The sequence below is a fragment of the Lepisosteus oculatus genome, chromosome 7, assembly GCF_040954835.1.
Source record: "Lepisosteus oculatus isolate fLepOcu1 chromosome 7, fLepOcu1.hap2, whole genome shotgun sequence".
Lineage (NCBI taxonomy): Eukaryota > Metazoa > Chordata > Actinopteri > Semionotiformes > Lepisosteidae > Lepisosteus > Lepisosteus oculatus.
In genome coordinates, this window is record NC_090702.1 from 22,888,045 (window position 1) to 22,913,666 (window position 25,622).

Genomic DNA, 25,622 nt, shown 5'->3' on the forward strand with positions numbered 1-25,622 from the left:
TATCATGGTATATACTGTACAGTTTCTGAGAATTGCTATCAAATCTCAGCTTTCATTTATATTCAATTATAAACTAGTAGGAGACACAAAAGCTAATAGTTACAAGACACGTTACAAAACATGAAGTTCCTGTAAATTGCATGGTGTGGCAATTCTAAAGCAAACCACATCCCTTCACACCATATTGATTTAGTGTAACCAACATGACAAGTGCTGACCCCCTTGTAAGAACACCTGCTCTTCCACATTCTACTGATACTGTGGTTTCTCTTATACATATAGTACAGTACTGAAACTGTCAAAACTTTACTGAAATAGGAATAAACATAATCTTATCATTGCAGAACGATTATTACAAATTGCACATAAACTGAGGGACATAATTTGTGATCTTCTATCACTATCATCCCAGGTTTGCACACTCCCTAAAGAACAAGAAGATTTTTCACACCTTTATTATTGAGCATTTTTTAGTTTGAAAAGCTGAGAGGGCACAATGAATGTTTGCACCACCAAATGGCTACCCTCTGCATTTCTAACATTGCACAATACAGATCATGACTAAAACAGTAGGAATTAGTCGACATAAACATTACTCACAGCTGCATTCTGTTTAAACTATGAACAATAATTAAATATTTTCAACACCAACTAAGATATTACAGCGTGAGAGATATTAGAGTTGTAATTATGTCATTGTATAAACATTAAATTATTAGTAGAATAATAATTATATTTTAAAATAACTATTATTTAAGTGATCCTATACCTGCTCACACAATCATATACATAAAGTAGTGAAAAAAACTATAGTTTAATTCTGTTACTAGAAGAAGGCTCCACAGCTGAAACGTGGTGTTTCATTCTTCTCTTTTCAGCATGGAATAAACCTTTAACTTGTTCCTTTGCAGCCGACGCATGCTGACGCAGCTACAGTACAGGACCTACTTGAACTAAATAGTTTAATTGTTTCACTTCTACCAATTAATGATATTAATGTACTGCCATTGTTGCAATTAGTGCTTGATCTGACTCCAATGGACTGGTTTGTCCTCATAAATATAAGAGAAAGGGCTGAGACCTTAACATAAATGACATGTGGTAGAATTAATGTAATCCCTCTTTTGTGTACAGTACATAAAAATTGTCAGAACCTTGGAAAATTGTACATTTTCAGTAACACCAGTCCAAAAAAAAATGGGACAGAACTGAGCTGCAGATCTGGTGCATCTTAATTCTGTTACTGGTAAAATTTTGAACATGAGAGAGCTAAACAAGAAGAATAGAAAACAAGGACATTTAAGAGAGTCATCATGGGGCTAACCACTTCATCCAATTCAGGGTCATGGGGAAGCCAGAGCCTATCCCAGCAAGCAACAGGCTCAGGACAGGACATCACAGTATCACTGCGCATACTCAGACGTGTTTTTTTTGCACACACAGACATGTAGCAGAGCTCGTTCGGACACGGTGAAGTCATCGCCCTCACTGCACGTAGCAGGGATCTCAGCTGCCTGGGCTGAGGGAGGTCTCCTTTAGCTCATGCGGCTGCTTCTCTGTTGCGTTACGCCAGAGACCCGGGTTGCGGGACGAAACGGGCGGGGTGGAGCGGCAGAGGGCACGAGCCCACGCGGAATGGGTGAATGCACACATTCTCGCCTGGGTCAGTTTTCCCAGAAGCCAATTCATCCAAAGGTACCATTGTGTCTTTGGACCTCCAAAAGGAAACCAGAGCACCTGGAGGAAACCCATGCGAGCACGAGGAGAACATACATAATCCGTGCAGCTAGAATCCAAGGTCTGGAATTGAACCCAGGTCCCCAGCGGTGCGGGACAGCTATAGATTTCTCTGTAGGTATTAATTTAAGAGTCATTATCCTTCTGGAAATCTAAAGAGATCATATCAAGATCAAGAGATGTCATATTCTTTAGTGTTATCTAATGCTATAAGAATTCTAGCAAGCTAGACAAAGCTTGCTTCTGTTTTAGTAAATTGGTGGAATCTTGGAATACCATTCCTGCATGATTTACATACTGTACATGAGACTTAGTATTAATGCTGTGATACACATATGCACCCATGCACTCAGAGAGAAGGTACACGTGGTGTGCCACTCACTGCTGGGGAGGAAATGATTTTTAGAGAAGCTGTGAAAAAAAGTACATTTGCATATTTGGCACTGAATTGAGCATTGCGTGCTGGAATTGAAAGTGACTGAGTGGTCCCAAAACAAGTGGAATTGATGCAAAGAGCACTATCAGTAAACATGCAAACACACACATCAACAAGAGTTAATATTTTCCCATCACCGGAAGGAACCTACTGTATGCCCTGTTATGAGTTAGCAATGAAGTCTTTAAGAATTGTTTTATTGTTTTGCACATTCCTGGCTGACCAAGGTCTCTCAAATGGTGATGTAATTCATATATCCTACATTTAGATTGAGCAAAAAAAAAAAGTAATTCATGTAACCTTCGCTCAGATTTAGCAACATGAAGGGAACAGGGGTCTTGGTTTTATCGCCAGGGCTGACCTGAGCTAACTCTCTGAATCTGACCTTGTTTACACCTAAAACAAACTGTTAGTAATCAATCATACAAATGTTTTTGTATGTAAAGTTTGCTCATCTTCAAGAATAAAAAGCCTGTTGTTCTGTTTGAAAAAGTGAGTGAAAGATACCTGTTAATGTCATCTGCCTTCCTTTCCCTATGGCAATACAGACAACATCACGAGCTGAACAGAACTGTGTGGTTTTCTTTGTGGAGTCTAACACCTCTGTACAAAAGCATGCTTTGCACATCCACAATATATATTTGCATATATAGACTAATGTGATATTGCTGGTGTCTACTACTAGACATCAAAGTGGGCTAGTGCCTGGTATGAGATCAAAGCTGTGTGACGTGCACTGTTGTCTTACTTCTCTGGTGCATTTGGCACACAAGCAAATAGTGTTTAACATCTTCATAAAAATATATAGGAGCACAATTGGTTACAAAACTTCTAATAATTTGTGAAAACCCATAATAATATTAAATGACAATAAATTTCCATTATAATTTATATGTAAAAGTCTCTGATCGTTCCAAGTGGTTATAATTAATGTACACATATGTGGCTCAACGCCATCAAAACGGACACTGGCTTAGGCATAGAACAGCTGAAAGGGAAAGTCCAAGACCGGAAAGCTTGGCGAGAGATGGCCTATAAAATCGCCGAGAGTCGGATCCGACTGACCGGATAACATCATCATCACCTAATGTATTTGAATAGCATGGCACCATTAATTGCTAAGTACTTTATGTTACAACAAGTAAAATTTACAAAACAAAATATGCAAGCTGTTACTGCATGTTTAAATGTATTATGAAGCAGTTACGTGGATAAATAAAATTGGCATGATCTCTATTACATACATGAACATTAAATATGATATGGGTTAATCAAAATGTCTTACTTAACATTGTTAATATTGTAACGCATACGGCCATCAGGGTGTGTAAGAGCCGGCTTACCAGAGCGGTGACGTCGCCGCCCTTCCCTGTGATAGCAGGACTACAGCTACTAGGCTGTGGAGAGATCTCTCTTTAGCTCACCGGGCTGGGTCCCTGTTGAGTGACGCGGGAATCCCGGGTTCGAGCTAACCTAATGCAGCAAGTACGCCCACCTGAACCCCGTAGCGTTACAATATGTTAGTTATGTTATCATGTGCAATATGTCGAGTAGCCAGTTTTCACATTTGCTGAAACACGTATCATCATGCGTTCGGACCGAAACCGGGAGGAACAAAAAATACAAATGGAAAAACGAGCTACACTCTTGGAACCCGTATTAACGGTGGAAGATCACCCTCCCAGATGAGCTACCTAATTTTACCGACAATCACCTACATTTGATTCGTGTATAAAATATGTTAGCTACAGTAGTATTGTGTTACTTAACGCATTAACATCACACACTGTATAAAGAACCGAGTTGTTTTTAGGTAAGACTCTTTGAGATCTAATCAAGACATTTTAGAATGTCTTAGTAATGATGTATCCACACTGGCCTAAATGTTTCAGTGATTGCACGCTGGACCACCGTCTTGCTTCATTTTTTTTAACGTAATTCCTTGTTTCCTTGGCTTCCATGCATCAATGATATTTTATGTACAAAGATTTACAACGTTTTGGCGACGTTTTAATATCTAAAACAAGCAAATTGTGTTGCTTTTAAATCTGAATTTGAAGTATCTTATATTTGGTAAATGCACACAAAGCACTACAATAGCCTCGCACAAATTAGACTAAAACATTGATATCACAGGGACAGCGAGTACGCACGAAATGTACTAGTAGTACCGCCCACATTGAAGCAACAAGTCAGACTACAGTTCCTCGATAATCCTCTGATCACTAGAATTCTTGTTTCACTCCTCGCAGCGAAGAAGCGAAACTTTGGAAAAACGCCACAGCGAAACCTTTAAAGATATACTTTTCCAGCTTTTGAAAAAAAAATGGCGAAAGTCAGCATTTATTTGAAAAGTTTGCTGATCATCTTCAACGTCTTTTTCTGGGTAAGGTAGTTCAGTTATCAAAATTAAAGATCATGACCATGTAATGTAAAATAATGTTTGTGTTACAGTATGTATTAGAGCTTACGCAGAACCAACGGCCCGTTTAGTCTCTAAAAAATTACCTTTGGAGGTACTGCGCCATGGTTTGGGGTTTATTTGGCTAATTTGTTAAAAATGCGACGTAGTTCTTAACCTTTTAATAATGTATAAAGACTTGACAATAAAGCAGGGAGAATCCCGGTGCTTGATAAAACGAGCCTCAGCGCTCAACTTTTTTACAGTGTTGAAAAGAAACTACAACAAACGCCAAAAAAAGTGTGCGTATGGAACACAAATTAATAGTTCATTTCTAATGTCGCATGTCAAAGGGGAAGATTTAGTTTATTTTCTGCATTGAGCGGTTTATTACATTGAGAATATAATTTGAAAATTGTATTTATAATCATCATTACTCATGGATCGTTCCTTGCAATATCACGTGATATCTTTGTTTCTTACCATATCTAAATGTTAACGATTATCCTGGCCAACGTTACCTAAAACGTTTGAACTGATCCAATTATACTTTAACTTTATTCAACTCTGTGATGATCAACGTGGAAACAAAAAAGTAATTTGGGTACTGAATCATAAGTAAATATGAAAGTACTCAGAGAAGTGCTGATAAAAATGAAAGTGAATGTGGACAGGTGCGACGACATGTGAAACTTGTTTGCTCTAGCTAATGTGAGAGGAATATTATCATGGAATAGGTACAGTACAGAACTGTATGTGCACTTTTGACTACCGGTGCTGAAATCCAGCGGTTTTAATAGTTAAGAACAACAATGATGATGATAAGTTGCGACTTCAAAGCAACAAACGAAAAATAAACATTCGAACCGAAATGTTTCCATGTGAATTGCAAACTACAAAACACTTTAAAGGCATTTAAAATCAACACTCGTGTTTGTAGAAAGATGAAACTGCAAAATCCCAAACACTGGACATGATATAGATACTTTTAACAATGTGACTTTCAAAGGTTAATTTAATTATCTTTATAGAGCAAAGAAGGCCAAGCTTTGACACAATCCAACTGGCAAAGCACATCCTCCAAAGCACCAAGTTCACATTCATAAACTAATGCAATTTAAGGGGACGTGCATACAGTATTAGAGCCCACAACCCCACCCAGAGTCAGTTTCAGGTCCAAATTCAAATATAATGTAAATCACCTTGCATTTTATCACATTGTATTACATGACCAGTCAAATGACTTTATCTACAGTATGTGTGAAACTTCTGAAATCATAGCGTGAATATCCCCATATCATGTTTTTAATGTATCCATACATTAAGGAGTTATAGAAAGACACAAATGTCTCCTACTGCTGTTTCACAAAATTGAGTTTTGTGGGTCCGTCTTTTCCAGAGCACAGAAATGGATCTTAATCTTGCAAAAAAGTGAAACGTGAAGAAATGTGAACAGTCAAAATGTTGTTTCTTCTTTCTACATTTCAATGTGGAATTAACCTTTACATTGGCCCTTTGTAACCAATGCATGCTTTCGGAGTTCCTCACTTGAACCATAACCTTACAAATAAGACTCATTTATCATTTTCTCATAAAATATACGATCATACTCGGGACTAAATAGATTTTAGTTTACTCCTTATGCCAAAGAGTGTATAAAATAAAATAAGAGATTTGTTTTGCCGAAAGAATAACCAGAAAGGAAAAAAAATATTTTCATAGCTAAAAGACTACAGTCCCTTTTTTAAATTTTGAGATTATCTTCAGTGCTCAGATTACTTTAAAGGTTTCTGTAGTTTGATCTGGAGAGGAGGAAACCACTTCCTGTGCAATTTCATTGTTGTCAGAAGATAAGATGGGCACCTTTTGAGAGTGTGTGTGGAGTTTTATTTATGCTGTGTTGGTGACCTAACTTTTTACTCTACCATCCCAAAAAAGGTTGTCTTACTTATCTCCCAAGAATGGTTTGGACATTTTTTAATGTTTCTTCTCTTTTTAGCTCCCTCATTAAACTAAATATAAGAGAAAGAGGCAGCTGGAGTGCTCCAATGAGACTCCAGCACAAACTCTCTCACATTATCTGACTTTGAAGATCAGAAATACTGATATGTGAAGTTAATCTCTTGCTACTAAAAATATAAGAAGATTCAAGTGTAAAAGAGAAACCTTAACTCTGCAAAGTGTTTCCTGTGAGGTGTTTTCTTAAAGGGAGAAAGTAAAAACCGGGAAATTTGCTTCATGTGCAACGTTTCCTTGACCTGCTGCATTTAAAAAGGCACTACTTTTAAATTTGTCCTGACTAGTGAAGTTGCCCTGTCTTGTCTTTCAGGTTTGTGGATGCATCATATTTGGACTTGCGCTACTTGCAACAAGATTCTACCCTGAAGATGAAAAGGTAAAATTAGACTGGGTAAAAAAACTTCATAAAGATAAGATAAAATCCCTTTATTAGCCATATACAATTTCTTGCATTAGGAATTCGTCTTTTTGCATACCCCAGCTTTTTCTCCATGAGACACACAGACAGGGAGAGAAGTTTGGGGTCAGAGTGCAGGGTCAGCCATTGTACAGCGCCCTTGGAGCAGTTGGGGTTAAGGACGTTGCTCAGGGGCCCAACAGAGTTCCTCTGCCGTCTGCAGGATTTGAACTGGTAACCTTCCAGCCACAGGCACAGAGCCACCAATCCGCCCCGTAAGTAAAGGGGAGGGTGTGGTCACATTGGGAATTTCTGAATTGAAATTTGTCCAGATAAGCAGTCAGAATCTCAAATCTGAATCTCATCCAAAGAATGGCATCTCCATATGCACAGTGTCTCCTAAGAGCATATTGTTTGTTAGTTTGGAGTTTCTGGTCTGGTGGGAAGAGTAGAGGAAGGTTTCTGCCCCACTCTAACCAGTAACAAGACCCACATTAAAAATCTCCTATTCAGCTAATAAGCAGACCCTGACTGTTAGGTCTGACATGATCTTACTGTGAAGACCTGCTCAGTAGCTTCAGAGTGGTTGACGTGTTGGGATTTTTATCCTATTAGCCTCTGTTTGCTTGTTTATTTTATATATATTGGAGCCCATTAAAAGTGCTGTGTTATCATCCAAATTTCAAACAGTTTAGGAAATGTAATTTTTTTTAATGTGTTTATCTCAAAATCTACAAATCTAACTACATCACTGCTAAGAATCTGTCATTTTAGGCCAGAGCAGAAATGATGTTAAGTACTGTACACTATTCATGTCTCTTAGTTGTGATACATTGGCCTTCAGATGGGTACATTACGCATGCTTTTAGGTTATTCTGAATTCCGATGAAAATAATGTTTTTTCCAAGGGGTTGTAAGAATTTTACAATTTAGAAAGAGCTTATAACACCTCTGTATTAAAGCCTTTGCAACATACTTGTGGAAATTTCTAAGGTGAACCTAGGAAGTGCACACAGTAGCTCTGCATGTGGTTTATGTTCTGAAAAATGAAAATTAGAGTACAAAAAAGGTAGCATGTGGCTTACTAAATTGGAGGAACTCTCTTCATTGTGAGCATCACAACATGGTGCGCTGTCTGTTTTCTTCTTTACTTCCTTGATTTTAGTTGTTTCTTGTTCACAGTGCCTTCTGTTTTGTATTCTGAGCTGCAGGATTGAGAGGTTGGGTGCAAACTAGTATTAGCAGACATCCAGTGTTTTTAATGAATTATTTTTTTGTTTCTTGTAGGTGGATGGAAAAGACGTCACTTGTGGGAGACTGTTATTGTTGGTAGTTGCTGCCGTAACCATGGGGATTTCTTTTCTTGGAGTATTTGGCGCTTATAAAGAAAAGAAGTGGGCACTCCTAGTGGTATGTGTCTTCAAATTAATTAACATGCACAAAATGTGCACCCTGAGGTTAGGAAATGTCTGTTTCTTGAATTGTATGATTTCAAAGCATGAGATACAAGAGTAAATCTTATTTGGTAATATTGTGTTCTTCCTGTTTGCATCACTGCAAATCAAACTTTTAACTCTCTATACTATTGAATTCATTATATTTCATCATATTCCTGGTGAATATCTAATAAGAAATAGCAGTGGCATAATTTGGGAATATTTGGAAGAATCGACTTGATATAGGTGTTATTGCCTTTTATGTAAAGGAAATAGTTTTAAGGTTCTTCCGGTGTGTTTTATAATAAATTATTCTGATTTGATGCAGCAAGGTGGTGCAGTGGTTAGCATTTCTGCCTCACACAGATGGACCTGGGGTGCTACAGTATCTGCATTGAATTTGTATGTTCTCCCCATGTTTGCAACACCTAGTGGAAGGTTAATTGGCTTTGGGGAAAACTGGCACTTGTATGACTGTATGCGAATCTGTGTTTATGTCTCTCTGCCCTGCGATGAACTGGTAAGAAGTGGTTAGAAAATGGATGGGTGAAACTTGGACTTGGAAGTCGCTACAATCATTTCATAAAAATGTTTCAAGTGCTCGTGTCTAATGAACTCCGTCTATAGTTTTTCATAGGAACATTAATAGGCTTCATCATCGTTTTGATTGGAGCAGTGCCACTGGCTGTTTACAAGCCACAGGTAAAATTGATCCCTCTTCGTATTTGTATTCATTTATAATTGCAAGTAGATAAATGCCATAAAAGCTGGGCCGTGCAGAAATCTGTGCTACTTTTTTTAAGTCCTCAGACTAATGTTGAAGTAATAGGAACTGTTGTTGCTATTTAAGTCATTGTTTCTTCCACTTTCCTCAGGGCTGTCTCACATACTTTCTGTATCCCTGGCTTTAACTAAAACCTTTGGAAAAAATCTAAAATCATCATTTTATAGGGAAGTATCAATGGTTTTCAGTCCGCAATTGAGAGGAGGAACTGGATATTATTACATGGAATCATTAGTACTTAGAATATTTATTTTCTCATTATAAAAAATGTAACTTTTAATGATCTTTTGAGAATTAAGAAGTATAGTTTGTAGAATTGTTGTTAAGATTCTCATAGTCTGCTATTTTTCCAGTTAAGGAGGCAGGGTTTAAAACATACTTAGAATTGCTTCTGAGAGTATATTGCATTGAAATCATGTCATTTAATGACTTCATTGTATTTCAAGGTGCTTAATAACATTGAGGAAGTATTCAGTGAATTACCTCCATTGGATGAAGTCGATTCTGAATACCAAACAACTATGGAAGTATTTCAGAGAGAGGTACTTTTATATTTAGCTGTCTGCTGTAGAACTGTATTGTAAAATTACCAGCACTACCCCCCCTTTCCTTCAATAAAGACCAGCCTCCCCATATCATGTTTTTGTATGTACCAGTAAACTGTTTTTTTAAAGGTACTTAAATGTAAATAAAACAGAGTTCATTGATAGTCTGGGGCCTGAAATAAGCAGGATTTCTTCTCTAGAGCATTCACCAGAGAATTCACAGGAATTCACGGGAACTGCTATAATGCTTTTAAAGCCAAGCGTGAGCTGACCCATACAGTCTATTCTCTAGTCCTTCTCTGTATGATTCACTTTTCTAAGAACCAAACTGTTTCTGCAGGTTCACTGTTGTGGAATGTTGAATGGTTACCAAGACTGGGGGCAGAAAGTCCCAGATTCCTGTCGCTGCCCTCCATTCTACCAGTACAAGGACTGTGTGAGCGTTCCAGTTTCACCAAAGAATAAATGGGTATGTACTGATATACTGATATAGAACGTGCCAGTTATAGAGTCATATTTCTTTTTTTCCCAGTTAGCACCTGGAATGATTAATGGGGTTTGCTAGAGTTTCATAAACTGCGTTGTCTTAGCAGAAATCATTGTACTGCTAATAGATTTCAGGAAACCAACATATGTAAACTGTGATAAGCTAAAAAAAAATGTTATTTTATTAAACAGTGCATTAATACTCCATGACAGATACTGTAAATCAAACAAAACCAAACTCAGCTCTAACTACTTCTCATGTCTATCAGTAGCCCAACTAAGGGATACCCTTATCTTGCCGTCACTAAACCTCTTTCTCTAAAATCATTTATGCTCATGTCCATAGTCTCAATGGTCGGTGTCTTCTTTGCTTCCACTCTTCCTGGTGCAGCACATAACAGAAAATCTGCTATCTAAGAGAGCTTTTCTTCTGGAAGACTCCACTTCTTGATTTTTAACGGCTGCTTGACCAGTTGTTTTCCAGCAATTAGTCAGGTGACCAAGGATGGCAGATCATTCTCCAGGGCCTTCTGGCAAATGCGTCTCCGCCATCATCCTCTTAAATATTGTACAGGTTCCATTCAAATGTCCCACTGAAAGACTTCAATAAAATGTGGAATGAAAAAATGTATTTTTGCTAGCATTTTAAAATTCAATGTTTCAAAAGTGAGTGTTGTAAACATCATATGAACAACACAAGCAGGTATGTGTAGAGGCATAATAAGGCAACAAATAAGTCTGAATCTAACCTAATTGACTCGCTTAATTGAACTATGAGTATTTTGACTTGGTAGAATCAATAGGATTTGATCAGTGGACTCAATCAGTATCGCTTAGGAGTTTATTTGAGATGCTTCAAAAGCTCCTAAGTCTTCATGGTTCATTTTGCTTTAAATTCACTACTTGACCAAGGAATCTCAGAGATAATTGTTTTCATTTTTCAGTTTATGATTGTGATTTTTCCATTTTTCCTTCAGATTAATTTCCTTTTTGGTTTTTGCTTGAATGTGTTGAGTAGGTAGAAATTGCTACTTTAATGTGCCCAGACTTTAAAATTGCTTTAAAGCACCAAAATGTGAAAACTGTACAAGAGCCTGAATAGCTCTTAAGGGAGCACAAAGATGGCTAAGCACTGCTGGTATCTTTCTGAGTAGAGCTGACCAGAGATTGCTACATACTGTACTGTACACATGACTTTCTGAGACTTGCCGGGCACTTGCATTCTAACAGTAAAATCGGTGAGAGAAGCATCTCTCTTTTCTGTCATTACTAATTTCCATAGTACTGGCCCGCAGCATTGTGGAGATTTCAGAGTGTCAAAAGTTAAATGAGTCTGACACGTGAGCATGTTGTAGGGATATGTGTATTATCATCCTTATTCTCTTCATATGGTATAGGAGTTGATGTGGTAAGCAAAGCACAGCTAATTCCAGGTTGGTTAAGTATAAAATATTATTGTTGATTGCACATAAAATGTGGGTTGTCTTCTGAGACCTAATATTTTCTTGGAATAATTGGTTACATATTCCTTTTTATCCAATAAAATTAGTCACAGTGTATCCAGTTGTTTTATTAATGAATACATTTTGTCTGCCTTCATGTTTGTCATGCCATTTATTGTAAGATTGTATTTAAATTGAATCTGTTTTAGCTAATACAGTACATGTTTAAACTTGTTTGACGTGTTCCAGGGAATGATGAAGTATCTTGATGTTTCTGGTTCTTCTGTGCTGGTGTATAAACAGGTAAAATTATTCCTCTCATTGCTGTCACAGTACTGATTGAACAAGATACATTCCTGTTATGATTCCTTCCATATCTAAGAAAAGTCTTTCCAGTCTGCAAAATAGCAGGCTCATCATGTAATATTGAGCTCCGATACCTGACGTTAAGCTTGATTGAGTGAATAGAAACTTGAGTCAAACGTGAAATTGGGGGAAAATTTGCTGTTCATTTCACATCCTTGCTAAGATGGTTTTGATTACTGTTTTTGGTAAGAGGAATGGGGGGGGGGGGGAATAAGATTTTAACCTGTGAATTTAAAACAGTTCTTAAACTTCAGTACACACATTGATGGTTATAAACAAATGCTAATGTTATGTTTTCATTGGCATGAAAATTATCATGAATGATCACGTTTTCATTCAGTATTTAATTTAACAAGTTTTTAAAGAAAAAATATTAAAAAGACAAAAAAAAGTAAATCCTAGTTTTAAGAGCAATCTCTAGTTGCAGTAGGTTTCATTTCTTAAAGTCTATAGAATTTTAAAATTATTTAAGATCTATATACAGTATACAGTAGATTACCAAATCTAAATGTTTAGAACCATCCATTTGTTTAATATAAAGTGATAACTGTTTGTTCTTTTTAGCCATGTGGTCCCATTGTTCTCTCTTACATGAGGAAAGTGTTTGATATATCTCTTGGAATAACCTTTGGATTAGCAATCAGTGCGGTAAGCTATTTTTTCTTATTAGTATTGAGGAATTCAGAATAAATGCTTTTAACAACTTATCTCCTACAGATCAAGGTGCATATTCCGTGCATGTCGGCAGGAAACGCATAGCAGGTGCTGCCCGTTCATGGTTACTCATAATGACTATGCGGAACTTGTTGCATCCTGTTTTATGAACCCTGAGGTCTGGCAAAATGCCATATGAGAAGGTGTTTTTTTTCTGTTAGACCAGCATAAGAACGTAAAGTAATGAGTCTGCAGTTATCAAGTCATTTGATGTATGTGCTAATACTTTGTTTGTTAAACTGTATAAAAAGACTAACTTTATAACCATTCGAGACGGGCTGTGGCAAGCTACAGATGCAGCCATTCAAAGTGAGCGGTACAGACACGTACCGCAGGTAATTGGCTGCGGTATCGCGTATCATGACTCATTATGACGCGTGATTGGTTGACCGACAGGGGCACTCGTGGTCCGTTGGTCTGTCGTAGAAAGACTTACTGTAAACGTCTTTACTGTGCCCGTTGTAGATATTGAATTTTACCACTGAAGGGAAATCTTAGTAGCTGAGCATAAAAAGAATAGGAGCATACTGTAACGCGTGTGAAGGCCATAAACGATATTAATTTTGGAACATAAACATACAGTATATAGCTGGTCTTGGTACTTTAAAGAAAAAAATACACACCAGTATTCCATTTCTCCCTAAACATTGTAAGCTTCGAAGTCTTTAACGTGATACCGGAGTCAACAAGCATACTTTTAGAATTTGATTATAAGGGAATATAATATGGAATCGCGTATCTAAAGAATTTAATAACGGTATTCGTGTGCTGCGACAGGGCTGTGTAGGGCTGTTTCGCCTGCCTGTTCATGTGAGCAGTCTTGTAGCCGACTGGTCTACGTGCGTGACTACCAACTGGCAGGTTGTGTGTTCGAATCCAGCTGGTGCTGGACTTTTCTTTTAACAAACATTTCTTCAAAAAAAATAGAATAGCGATATTATGGACAATCAATTGACTTTTATATTTCAAAATATCGCAACATGATCGATATTTGCGATATTTTGAACGTATCTTCCCTTCTGACAGCGGTTCCTGCTTCTATTGTGTGTGTGTGCAACAGAGTAAATTTTTATAGAGAAATGGAGGCTGGACAGTATGCGTTACAATATAAACATTTATATTGATTTAAATCGTGTTCTGATTTAAATCGCAAACGCGTGTTTAATTATGTGTTTTTTAATCATAAACAGGCTAATGCATTTCTACATTTTCTGTATGAACCAGCTTAGAGGTTCATACAGAAAGACAGCTTGTGTTTAAATTGAGTGTAAGGTAATTTATGCTTCTAAAGTCATGGTCAGCATTTATTATTGTACTGTGCTGTAAACTTTTTCTGTGCCTAGTCACATTATTTTATAGCGTTTTTATTGCGTTATTAAATCCGGTGGCGCTGTGTGTGTAACGCTGCTCTGTAGAGGTGAAAAGGATCCGATGCAGATGCAGGAGTCGCAGGGAGGTAAGTAAACGTACCGAGCAAATCCAGGAGCTGAGTCGTAGTCCGAAGGCGAAGGTAAGTCGAGATCCGGTAAAGGCACTGGTGGCGAACAATCCAAAACGTGAGACAGAATCGTAGTCGAAAAGAGAGCTACAGGGTCAAATCCAAAACAGGCAATGATAGCAAACAATCCAAGGGGTGAGACGAGATCCGAAGTCCGAAGGCAAAAGGTGCAGGCAGAATTCCAGGAAGGCAAAAGAGGGGTAAGAACGCTAGGCTGAGCAACAAGTAGAGAACTCACTACCGAGCAACGGGAATCAGGTACGAATGGTATAAATAACCCGGCGTGCCGCACGGTAGAGCAATTGCAGGTGTGTTAACTCGTGCGGCGGCGCTTGTTAGTAGTAATCCGCTGCTGGTGCTGATTGGCTCGCTTACGTGTTGATCTCCGCTGGCTGGTGGTCGTGACAGTGTGTTAGTTTCCTGACTCCCATTATTTAAACTGCGACACTGATCATTCATCTCTAAATAAACTTTATTTTATATAGCGTTTTAAGCGAATAGGTAATTAGATTGCTCCTAAACCTAATCGCTTTTTCTACCTAAACACAGCGTGATTGCTCTCTGAAAATGCTTTTCCTTTATTTTTAAAGTAGGCTCAGATTTCAACTATAGATCATATTATTATAAACTTTCTTGGAAAAATGTATTTTATGTAAACCATGTTTGCTATTAATTCATTTAGGGCTAAAATACGTTCATTGTCTTCCAATCGAGTCGAGTTGACATTGGAAGCCTGCCACACCCGGACTGTTAAACCAACGCATTAGCACGTCAAAGCCCATTGAGGGTATTGAGCCAGTATTGGCTTTAGTATTCCCCCGATCTCCCCTCAATTCAATTCAATTCAATTCAATTCAAGGTGTTTTATTTGCATGACAGATGGGTACAATTCTTGTTGGGAATGTATACTTTGATATTTACACCCGGCGCGGCACCGAGGGAGCGTCTGCATTTATACCTTGGTTTTTAAAATAAGTCAAGAAATATGAAGCATCTCCTTTTACTTTTAAGTCCCTTAAATACATTGAGCACAGCTTTCTCACCATCCTTACACAAAGCAGAAACTGTCCGATGACTCACAGTACAAGTGGAAAGTTACAGATTTTAATCGTCTTTAATTTTGTCTTTAATTTTGCCTGTGGAGTGTATCTTATTAAGCTCTAAATTGCATTTTGAGCACGGTTTTTGACTTTTTTTTAATTGCATTTTGGGCGCGGACAGCACATACAAGGGTTAATGAACTGCGCCAAGAAATTTAAAATAGTATTCTTTAGGTGTGAGGGTAGGAGTGGACCGCGGCAAGCATAATCAGCAAACCAGGAAAACAAAGAACAGGACAGGTGAGATGTGTATCCAGAAAGCGAGTGATCAGAAAAAGGAAATGGAAAATACAGAAAAAGGAAACGCTTTACAGGATAAAAACAATAACAACAGAAGTGGCTGGGCAAACGATTTTTTTATCGAAATACAAATTGAGATACTGTACTGTATAATGATGTGCATGAACAAAGGTATACTGCAATTTTCCTTAGATACGCGATTAATCCTTCGTAGAAGGAGGCGGTCTTTTCCTCTTGTCTAACAGTCTGTCCACAAACAAAACATTCCTGTTAGACAAGAGGAATTGGAAAAAAAACAATTTTGTCAATGAAAACCGGTGTGTGTGTCTCTCCCTGCTGGATGTCCCTCTCATAAACTGCTGAATGAATAAAATAATTTTATTGAAAACGCGTTTGCGATTGTCTGGTATTTAATTTGGTCCCTTTTAACTGTTTTTCGATCTACTGTATTGCTTTGAGATGCGACTTTTAAAGGCGATATGTAAAATAAAGTTTTTTATTATTGTTATAGAGAAACATGATCAGATTTTCCCTGGTTCAGAAAAAAGATCTAAAGTGCTACACATAACTTTCTTAATTCGATGTATTTAAAGCAGTGAACTACTGTAGGTGTCACATAACATTCAGAAATACAATCACGTATTTGACAAATAAAAACAATTATAATCTAATCCTTCCACGTTTGATCCCAAAATCCCAAGAAATATAAATCTTTATGGGTAGAAAGCTATGCTGAAAGTTTATTAAGATACTTAGAAGACAAAGATACTGTATCAATTTATGTTGCATTAGCCTGATTATGATTAAAAAACACATATAATTAAACACGCGTTTGCGATTTAAATCAGAACACGATTTAAATCAATATAAATGTTTATATTGTAACGCATACTGTCCAGCCTCCATTTCTCTATATAAAATTACTCTGTTGCGCACACACACACACAATAGAAGCAGGAACCGCTGTCAGAAGGGAAGATATGTTCAAAATATCGCAAATATCGATCGTGTTGCGATATTTTGAAATATAAAAGTCAATTGATTGTCCATAATATCGCTATTCTATTTTTTCGAAGAAATGTTTGTTAAAAGAAAAGTCCAGCACCAGCTGGATTCGAACACACAACCTGCCAGTTGGTAGTCACGCACGTAGACCAGTCGGCTACAAGACAGCTCGCATGAACAGGCACGCGAAACAGCCCTACACAGCCCTGTCGCAGCACACGAATACCGTTATTAAATTCTTTAGATACGCGATTCCATATTATATAAGCAGAAAAGCTTAAAACTACCACTTTTTCACACGCTATTTCACATGCTAGTTAAATACTTCGATGCTTAAAATCGTTAGGGAGAAATGGAATACCGGTGTGTATTTTTCCTTTAAAGTGCCGTTTCCTGGAATCTGACTGGCTGACACCCCTCTGAAGTGGTTCCATAAAATCTGGTATACGGAAAAGAAAGCGTTGATAAATACAAATGTCTTTTAATACACTCTTTGCTGTGCTCTTGAGGATCCTTGTGATATTTTAAGCTCTAGTTGAATGATAAGTGTCGCATTTTAAATAATTTTCGTAGTTAGAAATTATGAAACGCCCTGTTAAGAGCAAGGAAGTTTTTATGCACGTTGAAGTAAAACAAAATGCCTGACAAAGTATGGCTTGGACAGATTCCAAGTGCTTGTACAAATGTGCCAAAGAAATTATACTTTGAGTATACAGCTTGTCCAAAGTCATCCATTATTAATACTATTAGTAATATCTTCAGTAAAGGCTTTGATGCATAAATATTTCTGATAAAGGTAGGTTGTGTACTTTTGTCCAACTGAGCAATCTTGCTTTCATAAAATATACCAACATTTTAATGACTGATGATTAAGATGCTGTAATACACAGTTTAAAATTAAAGGCTCAAATGCTGTACATGAGAGGTTAAGCTCCCCCTGGCGGTTTTACAAGGCAACGCCGGATAGTTAGTCACGTGACACACGTGAACTGCGTGATACCGCGACACGCCCACCGGGGTATGCCGCGAAATACCTCACCCATTTTGAATGGCTGCATCTGTACCCCCCCCCCAACGTATGCATGCGTAATAAATGACCTTTCTTTCACCAACATCAGGACTCTGTCATTTTATATGATACTACACTCTGTTTAAACAAATGAACTGGAAAATTATAACCTATACAGATTTAATGGTTTTAACTAGGAAAAACAGAATTGGTATGGAAAGTATTTAAATAGCAGATTCTTATGAAGTAACAATAAAAGTTCATGCCACTAATTTTAATAGTTGCCTTACTATATAATAGAACCAAATTAAAGGACACTGGGGCCTTACACTTAGTGGCCTTTGTAGATTATCAAATAAAACAATTTCAAATCTGGTTGCAAAAAACATTGTCTCCAACCTAAATTTTACAACAGTAGGAACTATTAATAAATCTTTTTCATTAAAGTTTCAGTAGAAATAAAGAACCTACACAGGCAAATGTCCCAAACAATGAATTTGCAGGGCTTCATTCAAACTGAGAGTTGCATGTTGGAGTACAGTATATCTGGTACAAATGTGTATTGAACGTTCTCAATTATTGCATTACTGTAAGAAGGAGTCTGAGTTTTACAGCCCAGTTGTTGGCTTGATGGGAGATGGGAGCAGTTAACGTGGGCTAAAGTCCAGTTTTACAGGTGGTTGTATTTGACCTACAATTTGTCTCTAGTTTGATCAGTAGAAACATTTGCAACAATTTGCACAGTAATCTTTCTTACTGATTGGTCTTGGTTTCAGACCACCTGTATGCATAGTACAGAGAGGTCAAATATTAAAAACCTGATAAGGTTTTTGTCTAACATATGTTCTTTGTGTTCGGGAACAAACAGGTCTTCTTCAATAAGTTAATACCTTCCAAACTTTAAGGTCTGATCATTATTGTATTATAGTGAGATATCTCCTATACTAAATTAATGTTAATCACACATATTATATAATTTGACTTGGGTATAGTAATGTATGTCATTTTCAATATGCTTTGACTAACAAGTTCCTTTTACTTTTTTCCAGTTCATTGGGATGGTGATGTCAATGACTATGTACTGTCAAATCAAAAGACCCTCAATTATATTTAGTCTTGAACAAAGCCCTCCCAAGTACACAGAGCTGTACAGTACTGCAGAATACTAGCCTGCCTTTGGGAGTTTGTGATTAGAAAAACTGCTTGTGTTATGGTAATCTTGAATTTTGTTATGTGACCATTTAGCAAATGTTTAAATACTTTACAAGAATAATGTAAATAATGTGTCAAATATGTGGTTTTTATATGTTCTGAAAGTACACATTTTTAAATTTTGTTTTCCTGCTGATAACTGAATTGGCACTGTATTGCGTTTAAGATGGTTTATTATGATTTATTATGATTGTGAAATAGTTAATTCTGAATCCTGAGTACATACTCCATATATTTAGAGTAATATAGCTTTACACTGATAAGAGATTTTTCCATTTGAATTCTTCTGATTAATGGCTTTTTTAATGTTTTGCATTTTTCATACTCTACATCTAGCATTGAATGACAGCATTTATAAGTGAGAGTATTGTATTAGGTATTATTATACTTATACATGTATTATTTTACATGCAATAGTAATGGTTTGTGGTACAGTTTATGCATATTTACAAAAATAAAGTTATCTTTGATGAATCACCTGAATTTATTTTAGCTAGATTTTTACAAGCCATTTTTATGAGTCCACATGGACTGCCAACAACCAACCTGGCTGTTTTAATGTGCCCTATAATGATCCAGCAGTGGTATAGGAACAAGTAATAGGTTTATTCCATGCTGAAAAAAAGAAGAAAGAGAACACAATGTTTCAGCCGTGGAGCCTTCTTCAGGTGTGACACAGCTACCCACCTGAACTACAGCAGTGGTATACTTGTGTATGAATAAACCCCTCCTCCAGTTGAAGGAGGGTCTATCTTCAGTGTTGCTTAGAGCAACAGGTTTCAGCTTCAAATGCTGCAGTGCTTAGCAAGTTGTCTGCTGCTCGCTGGTGATTAGCCATTGCTGGCGGGTTGTTTATTTCCACCTTACTTACTGGTATATAAAAGCAGGTGTGTTGGAAAGAGAGGAGACTTCTGAGCAGGTGAAAAGTGCCTTAAAAATGGAGAGGCAACGAGAGTGGGAAAAGTACTCGTTTAGGAGGATTGGGCAGGATTTGTTCAGATGTGTCCAGGGTATGTACGAATTCCAGATATTCATACTCAACTTCATCTTCAAACCATTTCCTAATTCCAAATCCATGAATATAAAAAGTAATGGGTTTTAACGAGGGGACTGTAATCAGAAAATACAGATGCCTAGGAGATATGTGTTGCCAAGGAGCAGGGTTGCTCTGCTGAACCCGATTTAAGAGGAGGTGTTAGTACGTGGAGAAGTGGGGCTGTGCTTGGCAAGATAGTAGTGCACTTTGTCCCTACAGATGAGAGAGGAGACTAGATGGTACAGGCTGAGTCTCGAGTACCCCTGCACCTTACTGTGAGTTGACAGGCAGGGGTCTCTGAGAAGTGACAGAGAATAACAGCCTCTTTCTGGCTGCTGCTGTGTCAGAGGTGCAAGTGTGGGTTACAGAGGTGTTCCTGGTCAACACAGGATCAGCCAATACAGTTAGTGATGAAAAACGTTACTGGTTGTTAGTGACGCTCTGGTGCACGGAGAAGAGTACTGTATGAGCAACAAATTGAGCTGAATTGATTTTATTGAGGATTGAGACTGGGTGACACATGATGTGTCTTATTGAATGTTGTAGGGCTTGCCTAGTGAAGTGAAGTTTAAGAATTGGGCAACACAGAGTTAATCGGATTGAGTACTCCATGTTTGATGAGAAGATCGGGTAACTTGTGTGAGTAGAATCAAGTGAAGAGCAATGAAGGAGAAGAATATTGTGCAGTATCTCTGAGAGGCGAACACTGTGAAAGAACTAGTATTCTGGAGGGGTCTGATAAATGAAAGACAAACCACTTAAAATATGAGAAAACTAAGTTACATGCTGGCAGTGAGGAAATTATGGTGACTTGTGAGCTGGTGTTGTCACAAACACATTAGAATGTTAAGAACTTGGAGCAAAATGTTCACTCTCTTTCAGCATAGCTATTGATAATTTGGGATGATTTTGATTTTGGATGATGTGGAAGGAATCATCTTATTTAAAAATGCCAGCTGAGTAAATATTGATGTAATGATTTATTTAATTTTTCAGTTTCTTAAATTGAAACCAACATAGCAGCCATCTCTCATTTCATACCAAGAAGTGGTCTTCTAGGATGAAGAAAAATGCTCACACGTTCAGAGATGCTGGACTTGTATCATGTGTGTTTTTTTTAAATAATGTTGTAATTGCTTAAAGGATTCTGGATTAAGAAAAGTCTCAATGCCATGATTTGAAGGTTTTCAAGAGTGTTCTAAAACCTCAGTTAGTTACAGGAGGGTCACATGTAAAGATAACATACTTTGTTTCTATAACTGGAGCACGTAATATGTTCTGCAACACACTAGAACCAAAACTCTTATAGCCTGAACAATTTGCATACAAGGTCATAATATCCCAAAAAATATATTGCCACTCTGGAACCACACTACACTACTGGGCTTAAAGATTAAAATTCATTTTAGTTTGTCAAAACCAATTGTAGTCTGTGAACTACTGAAGGTAGTCCAAGTGTATTCTAAAATACTTCAACATTACAGGCTGTTGCCTAGCTAATGTGTTTTCTGTTTAGAAAGAAACAAAATGGAAAATTCTCTTCTTGGGGCCTCCTGGCGACCAAAGCAGTTTCAAGGACAAATATGATCTACTGGTAATGAATGTGATTCAAATAGAAATGTTATTTCTTTGTACTTTGTCTGCCCTCTGGTGGATCCTGTGTGTCTTGTTCTATGGATGTGGGACAGGAAAAGCTATTTTGAAACAGCTCAATGTCCTGGTTTGACTATGACTGTATTGCTCAATGCTGTCCTTGCCTCTTCAAAAAATAGATATGTAAACCTCAGAGACAGTCTGAAGAAGAACCTTTCCAATATCGAAGTGAAAAAAAATGAACTTAGATCTGGGTCTCTATAAATAACATCCTGCAAGACATTTCATTGAAATTGAATTCTCAAACAGATTTGGTTTGAACTGGATTACCATCTAGTCACTTGGTGCCCACTTGTCCTGGTGAGAGATGCTCTTGGTGTGTCATGTTACTCCAGAAAGGATTACAACTCCTCCTGGGGATTTATCAAGCATTCCCTGGCATTCCAAACTATATTACTTCCAGCCTCAAGGTCACCATCTAATGGGACGTACCCAACTGAAACCTCTTTATCGAACAGATGAGCTTCTCCGCCAAGGTGGATCAAGGTAAGAAGGTCTAACAACCCTGAAAGGAACTTCATTTTCACTGATTGTACCCACAATCCTGTCCTTTAGGCCATTGCTTGGTGTGTAGTGCTATTGGTACTGTATGGACATAGGCTGACCTGTAAACCCAGAACTTCATCCAAGACCTCATAGTGCACTTGACCCCCCAGCGGTCTGAAGACAGCCAACAGTCCAACAGGAGACTTTAATCATACATTTCTAACCACTTCTTCCAATTCAGGGTCAAAGGGTAACAAAGCCTATCCCGGAAAGCCACTGGTGCAAGGCAGAATACACCCTGGATGGGACCCCAATTGCAAGACAGGGAGACACGCACACGCGCACGCACGCACCAGGAACAGTAAACTTACAAGTCTGTTTTTGGACCGTGGGAGGAAGCCGGAGCACCCGGAAGAAATCCACTCAAACATGCGGGCAGTACATAGAAACTCCACACGAAGCCCAGGTCAGGTATTGACCCCAGAGCCCCAGCGCTGTGACAGAGCAACGCTAATCATTTGCCTCCATGCTGCCCTAGACGTTCACCTACTGATTGAAAATGGTGTTTTTAAATACTGGAAGGAAGGTTAATCTGGTTAACTGGATTAACTGTTTAACTGGCAAAAGATTAATCTGGTGATTCAGCTGTGCAGACATTTGTTTTTATTTTAAATCGACACCTTTAGTTGAATAAAACCATAACAAATCGTATTGCTTCAATAATATTTTCATGAAGAGCTATCATACTCCAGACTATTCGGTTGCTGAAGGTTTTATTCCTAATAAATAGAAAACATTTTCTTGCATCTTGGAGCTGAAAATAGAACTGACAGCAGACACTCTATTCCGCAGGTCCCCAGTACCCCTTTATTCAGCATGCACTCTACTGTGGGAGGATGCGGTGTGCACAAGTAATGTGCTAAAAGCAGAAGACTGAAAATGTTCAGACATTGTTTAAACTCAGGGGATCACAGGTAGAACATTGCTGTACGTTTGGGATGTGTGGGAGAACAGAAGTATAACAGGAAAACAAGTGGATTTATGTAACTTTGGTTTACACTTTAGGGCATATGCAGTTCCTGTACATGAATACATTTGAAAAATCAAAGACATGGCAGCAGTTATATCCAAGATCTCATTATGTTTTAACATCAGAATCAAGAAAAATAGGAAAAACAGAAAATAGTGTGATGAGACAATCCTAGTAAGATAACCACACTGATAAGGTTATTATGGTTTATTCAACATCAGAGACTAATGCCTTTGGTTAGGATTGCAGTTAATCTAGTCTAAGTATGAAATGATAAACGGTAAGAGTTGAAAAATTTGAATATTAATAGCGGGAAGGTCTTTTGCTGGTCTGAATGATACCAGATACCAGATACATACTGTAAATGTCAGATTTAGCAATTTTGAAATCAAAACTATCAAATAGAAATACCTTACATTTTAGAATGTATAAAACATCTCAAATGTAGGAACAGTAAGTGTCATTAATATTTACTTAACATGATATCATGAGTACAGGACTGACTTTGCTTTGAAGATCATAAGCAATGTGAGAATGTTTTAGTTTTACTTTATATATACAGTATAATTAGACTGAAGTGTAGAACATGCTACCCACTTTTGGAAGAATAATGAACAAATGCTTTTTGTTTACAGCTGATCAAAGACTTTGCGATGCACATGTTAATGGATATTAGAAATAAACATACACAAAAATGTTACTAAAATGTAAATTGGATAATTTAATGTAAAACCTTTTTTTAAATAAAAAAATAATTTTAATTGTTTTATTTTCTAACTGCTAAAGCAAGACATTCAGTAAAAGGGTTTTATGTTCATTAAGTTATGTACAAACAGCAGAAATACCTCCACTGAGTTAAACTCACTTGGATATATTGTATTTTAAGCTAATTGAACTTGCATACATATGAGAAAGGAGCCTGAAATGTTATTAACCAGAGTTTTTAGGAGATGGACCAAGCCTAATTTTATGAGGAGCTGCTAATCTGTCTCAAATGTACCACAGTGAGGAACATGAACCCAAATGGCATTTATATTACACAAAATCTATTCATCGATTTCACTCTAGTTACCCAGGGGATTCTGTGCATTAAGGGAAGATGTGCATCACAATAAAAAATATTAAATTTTAAGTGGATCATTCATTTTTAATCTAAACATTTCTGCTTTTAGTGTGCTATCTGAGTGTACTATCTGGAACAGCTAGTGTAAACATAATACCTTAAGAGGTGTTCTATGCCTTCTGGGCTGACAATAGAATTATACTGTATATCTAACATTGTACGAGACAGCTCAATTAAAATATATGCTAAAATTTGATTGTACATACACTCAAAGCCAATATTGTGTTATAGAAAACTGTTCGATAAAAGTGTAATTAACAAAATGTACAGTCACCTGTATTGACACCCTTGATAAAAAATGTGAAAAATGTTATATAAAATAAATGACACTATATCCTTGTGGTTTACGGTATGTTCAGAAATATGAAAATCTATATTCCTGTGTTCTAATGCAATTGCGCTGAGATAAAGTTTTTTGTTAAAAAGTAATAATTTTATTTCTCATAAACATAGGTGTCAAAGCTATTGGCACCCCTAAAGATTTTTATAAATACAATCAAAATAAATTCTGCATTAACATTACCTTTTCATGTTCATCTCAGACTTAAGGAACTATATTGTGGTCTTCCATGGCTTCCTGTTTCACTGGGGTATAGAAATGAAGTAACACATACAAATTCCTTTATTTATATCATCCAATAACAAAGGGAAAAGAAAATAACTCACAAATGAAAAGAGGCGAATGGTTGTTGACCTTCACAAATCGGCATATAAAATAAAATAGTAAGTAATAGGTTTATTCCATGCTGAAAAGAGAAGAGAGAAAATGTTTCAGCTGTAGACTCTTCTTCGGGTGTCACACTTCTAAGGGGTGTCACACACAAAGAAGGCTCCACAGCCGAAATGTTGTGTTTTCTTTCTTCTCTTTTCAGCATGGAATAAACCTGTTACCTGTTCCTTTGCAGCCGACGCATGCTGACGCAGCTACCCACCTGAACTAAAATAGGAAGTATACCACTTACCACTATTCGAGCAATAGTTAAGAATTTTAAAACCACTGAAACAGTGCTGAACTTGTCTGGTAGAACACATACAGTAAGTGTACTATATTAGGATTTAAGATTTTTTTTAAAGAAAAAAATTGAGAGAAAGCAATATGTAAGCTCCTTGAGCATTGGCACTTAGATTGGAACCGAGTGCTATGGTCAGATGAGACAAAAATAGAGTATTGTACCTCGGCTACTCATGCTAACGGTGAGTTTGGTGTCAAAAGTACAATGCAGATGCAGAACGGAACATTACCAGGACATTGTGGCCCAAAACCAACAAGATAATGATCCCCAAAAGCACCTCAATATCTGCAAAGAAATGGTTAATCCAAACCATTTAATATTTAAAATAGTTTTATAAGTGTAATGCTGAGAATGGCCCTGTACACTTTATAGCCTTTACCAAAGCTCCCCAAAGAGGTATCTGATTTAGTTTTTGACATGTTTATAAAGCATTATTCTGATGGATTTTTTTGTT

The 25,622-nt window shown here is 37.2% G+C and overlaps 1 protein-coding gene across 1 annotated transcript; it reads left to right on the forward strand.

Moving 5' to 3' along the window:
• Positions 1–4,352: 4,352 nt before the first annotated feature.
• LOC107078036 (tetraspanin-8-like) lies at positions 4,353–19,301 on the forward strand. The gene is made up of 9 exons (XM_069192289.1): positions 4,353–4,559; positions 6,904–6,969; positions 8,278–8,400; positions 9,054–9,128; positions 9,657–9,752; positions 10,096–10,224; positions 11,933–11,986; positions 12,614–12,697; positions 18,665–19,301. The coding sequence occupies exons 1-9, from the start codon at positions 4,500–4,502 to the stop codon at positions 18,782–18,784; spliced, it is 807 nt and encodes a 268-aa protein (XP_069048390.1). The 5' UTR covers positions 4,353–4,499; the 3' UTR covers positions 18,785–19,301.
• The last annotated feature ends 6,321 nt before the right edge of the window (positions 19,302–25,622 follow it).

Coding starts and splice junctions, on each gene's coding strand:
- LOC107078036 (XM_069192289.1), top strand. CDS start 4,500: ATGGCGAAAGTCAGCATTTATTTGAAAAGTTTGCTGATCATCTTCAAC. Junction 4,560..6,903: donor TCTTCAACGTCTTTTTCTGG/GTAAGGTAGTTC, acceptor CTTGTCTTTCAG/GTTTGTGGATGCATCATATT. Junction 10,225..11,932: donor TTTCACCAAAGAATAAATGG/GTATGTACTGAT, acceptor GACGTGTTCCAG/GGAATGATGAAGTATCTTGA.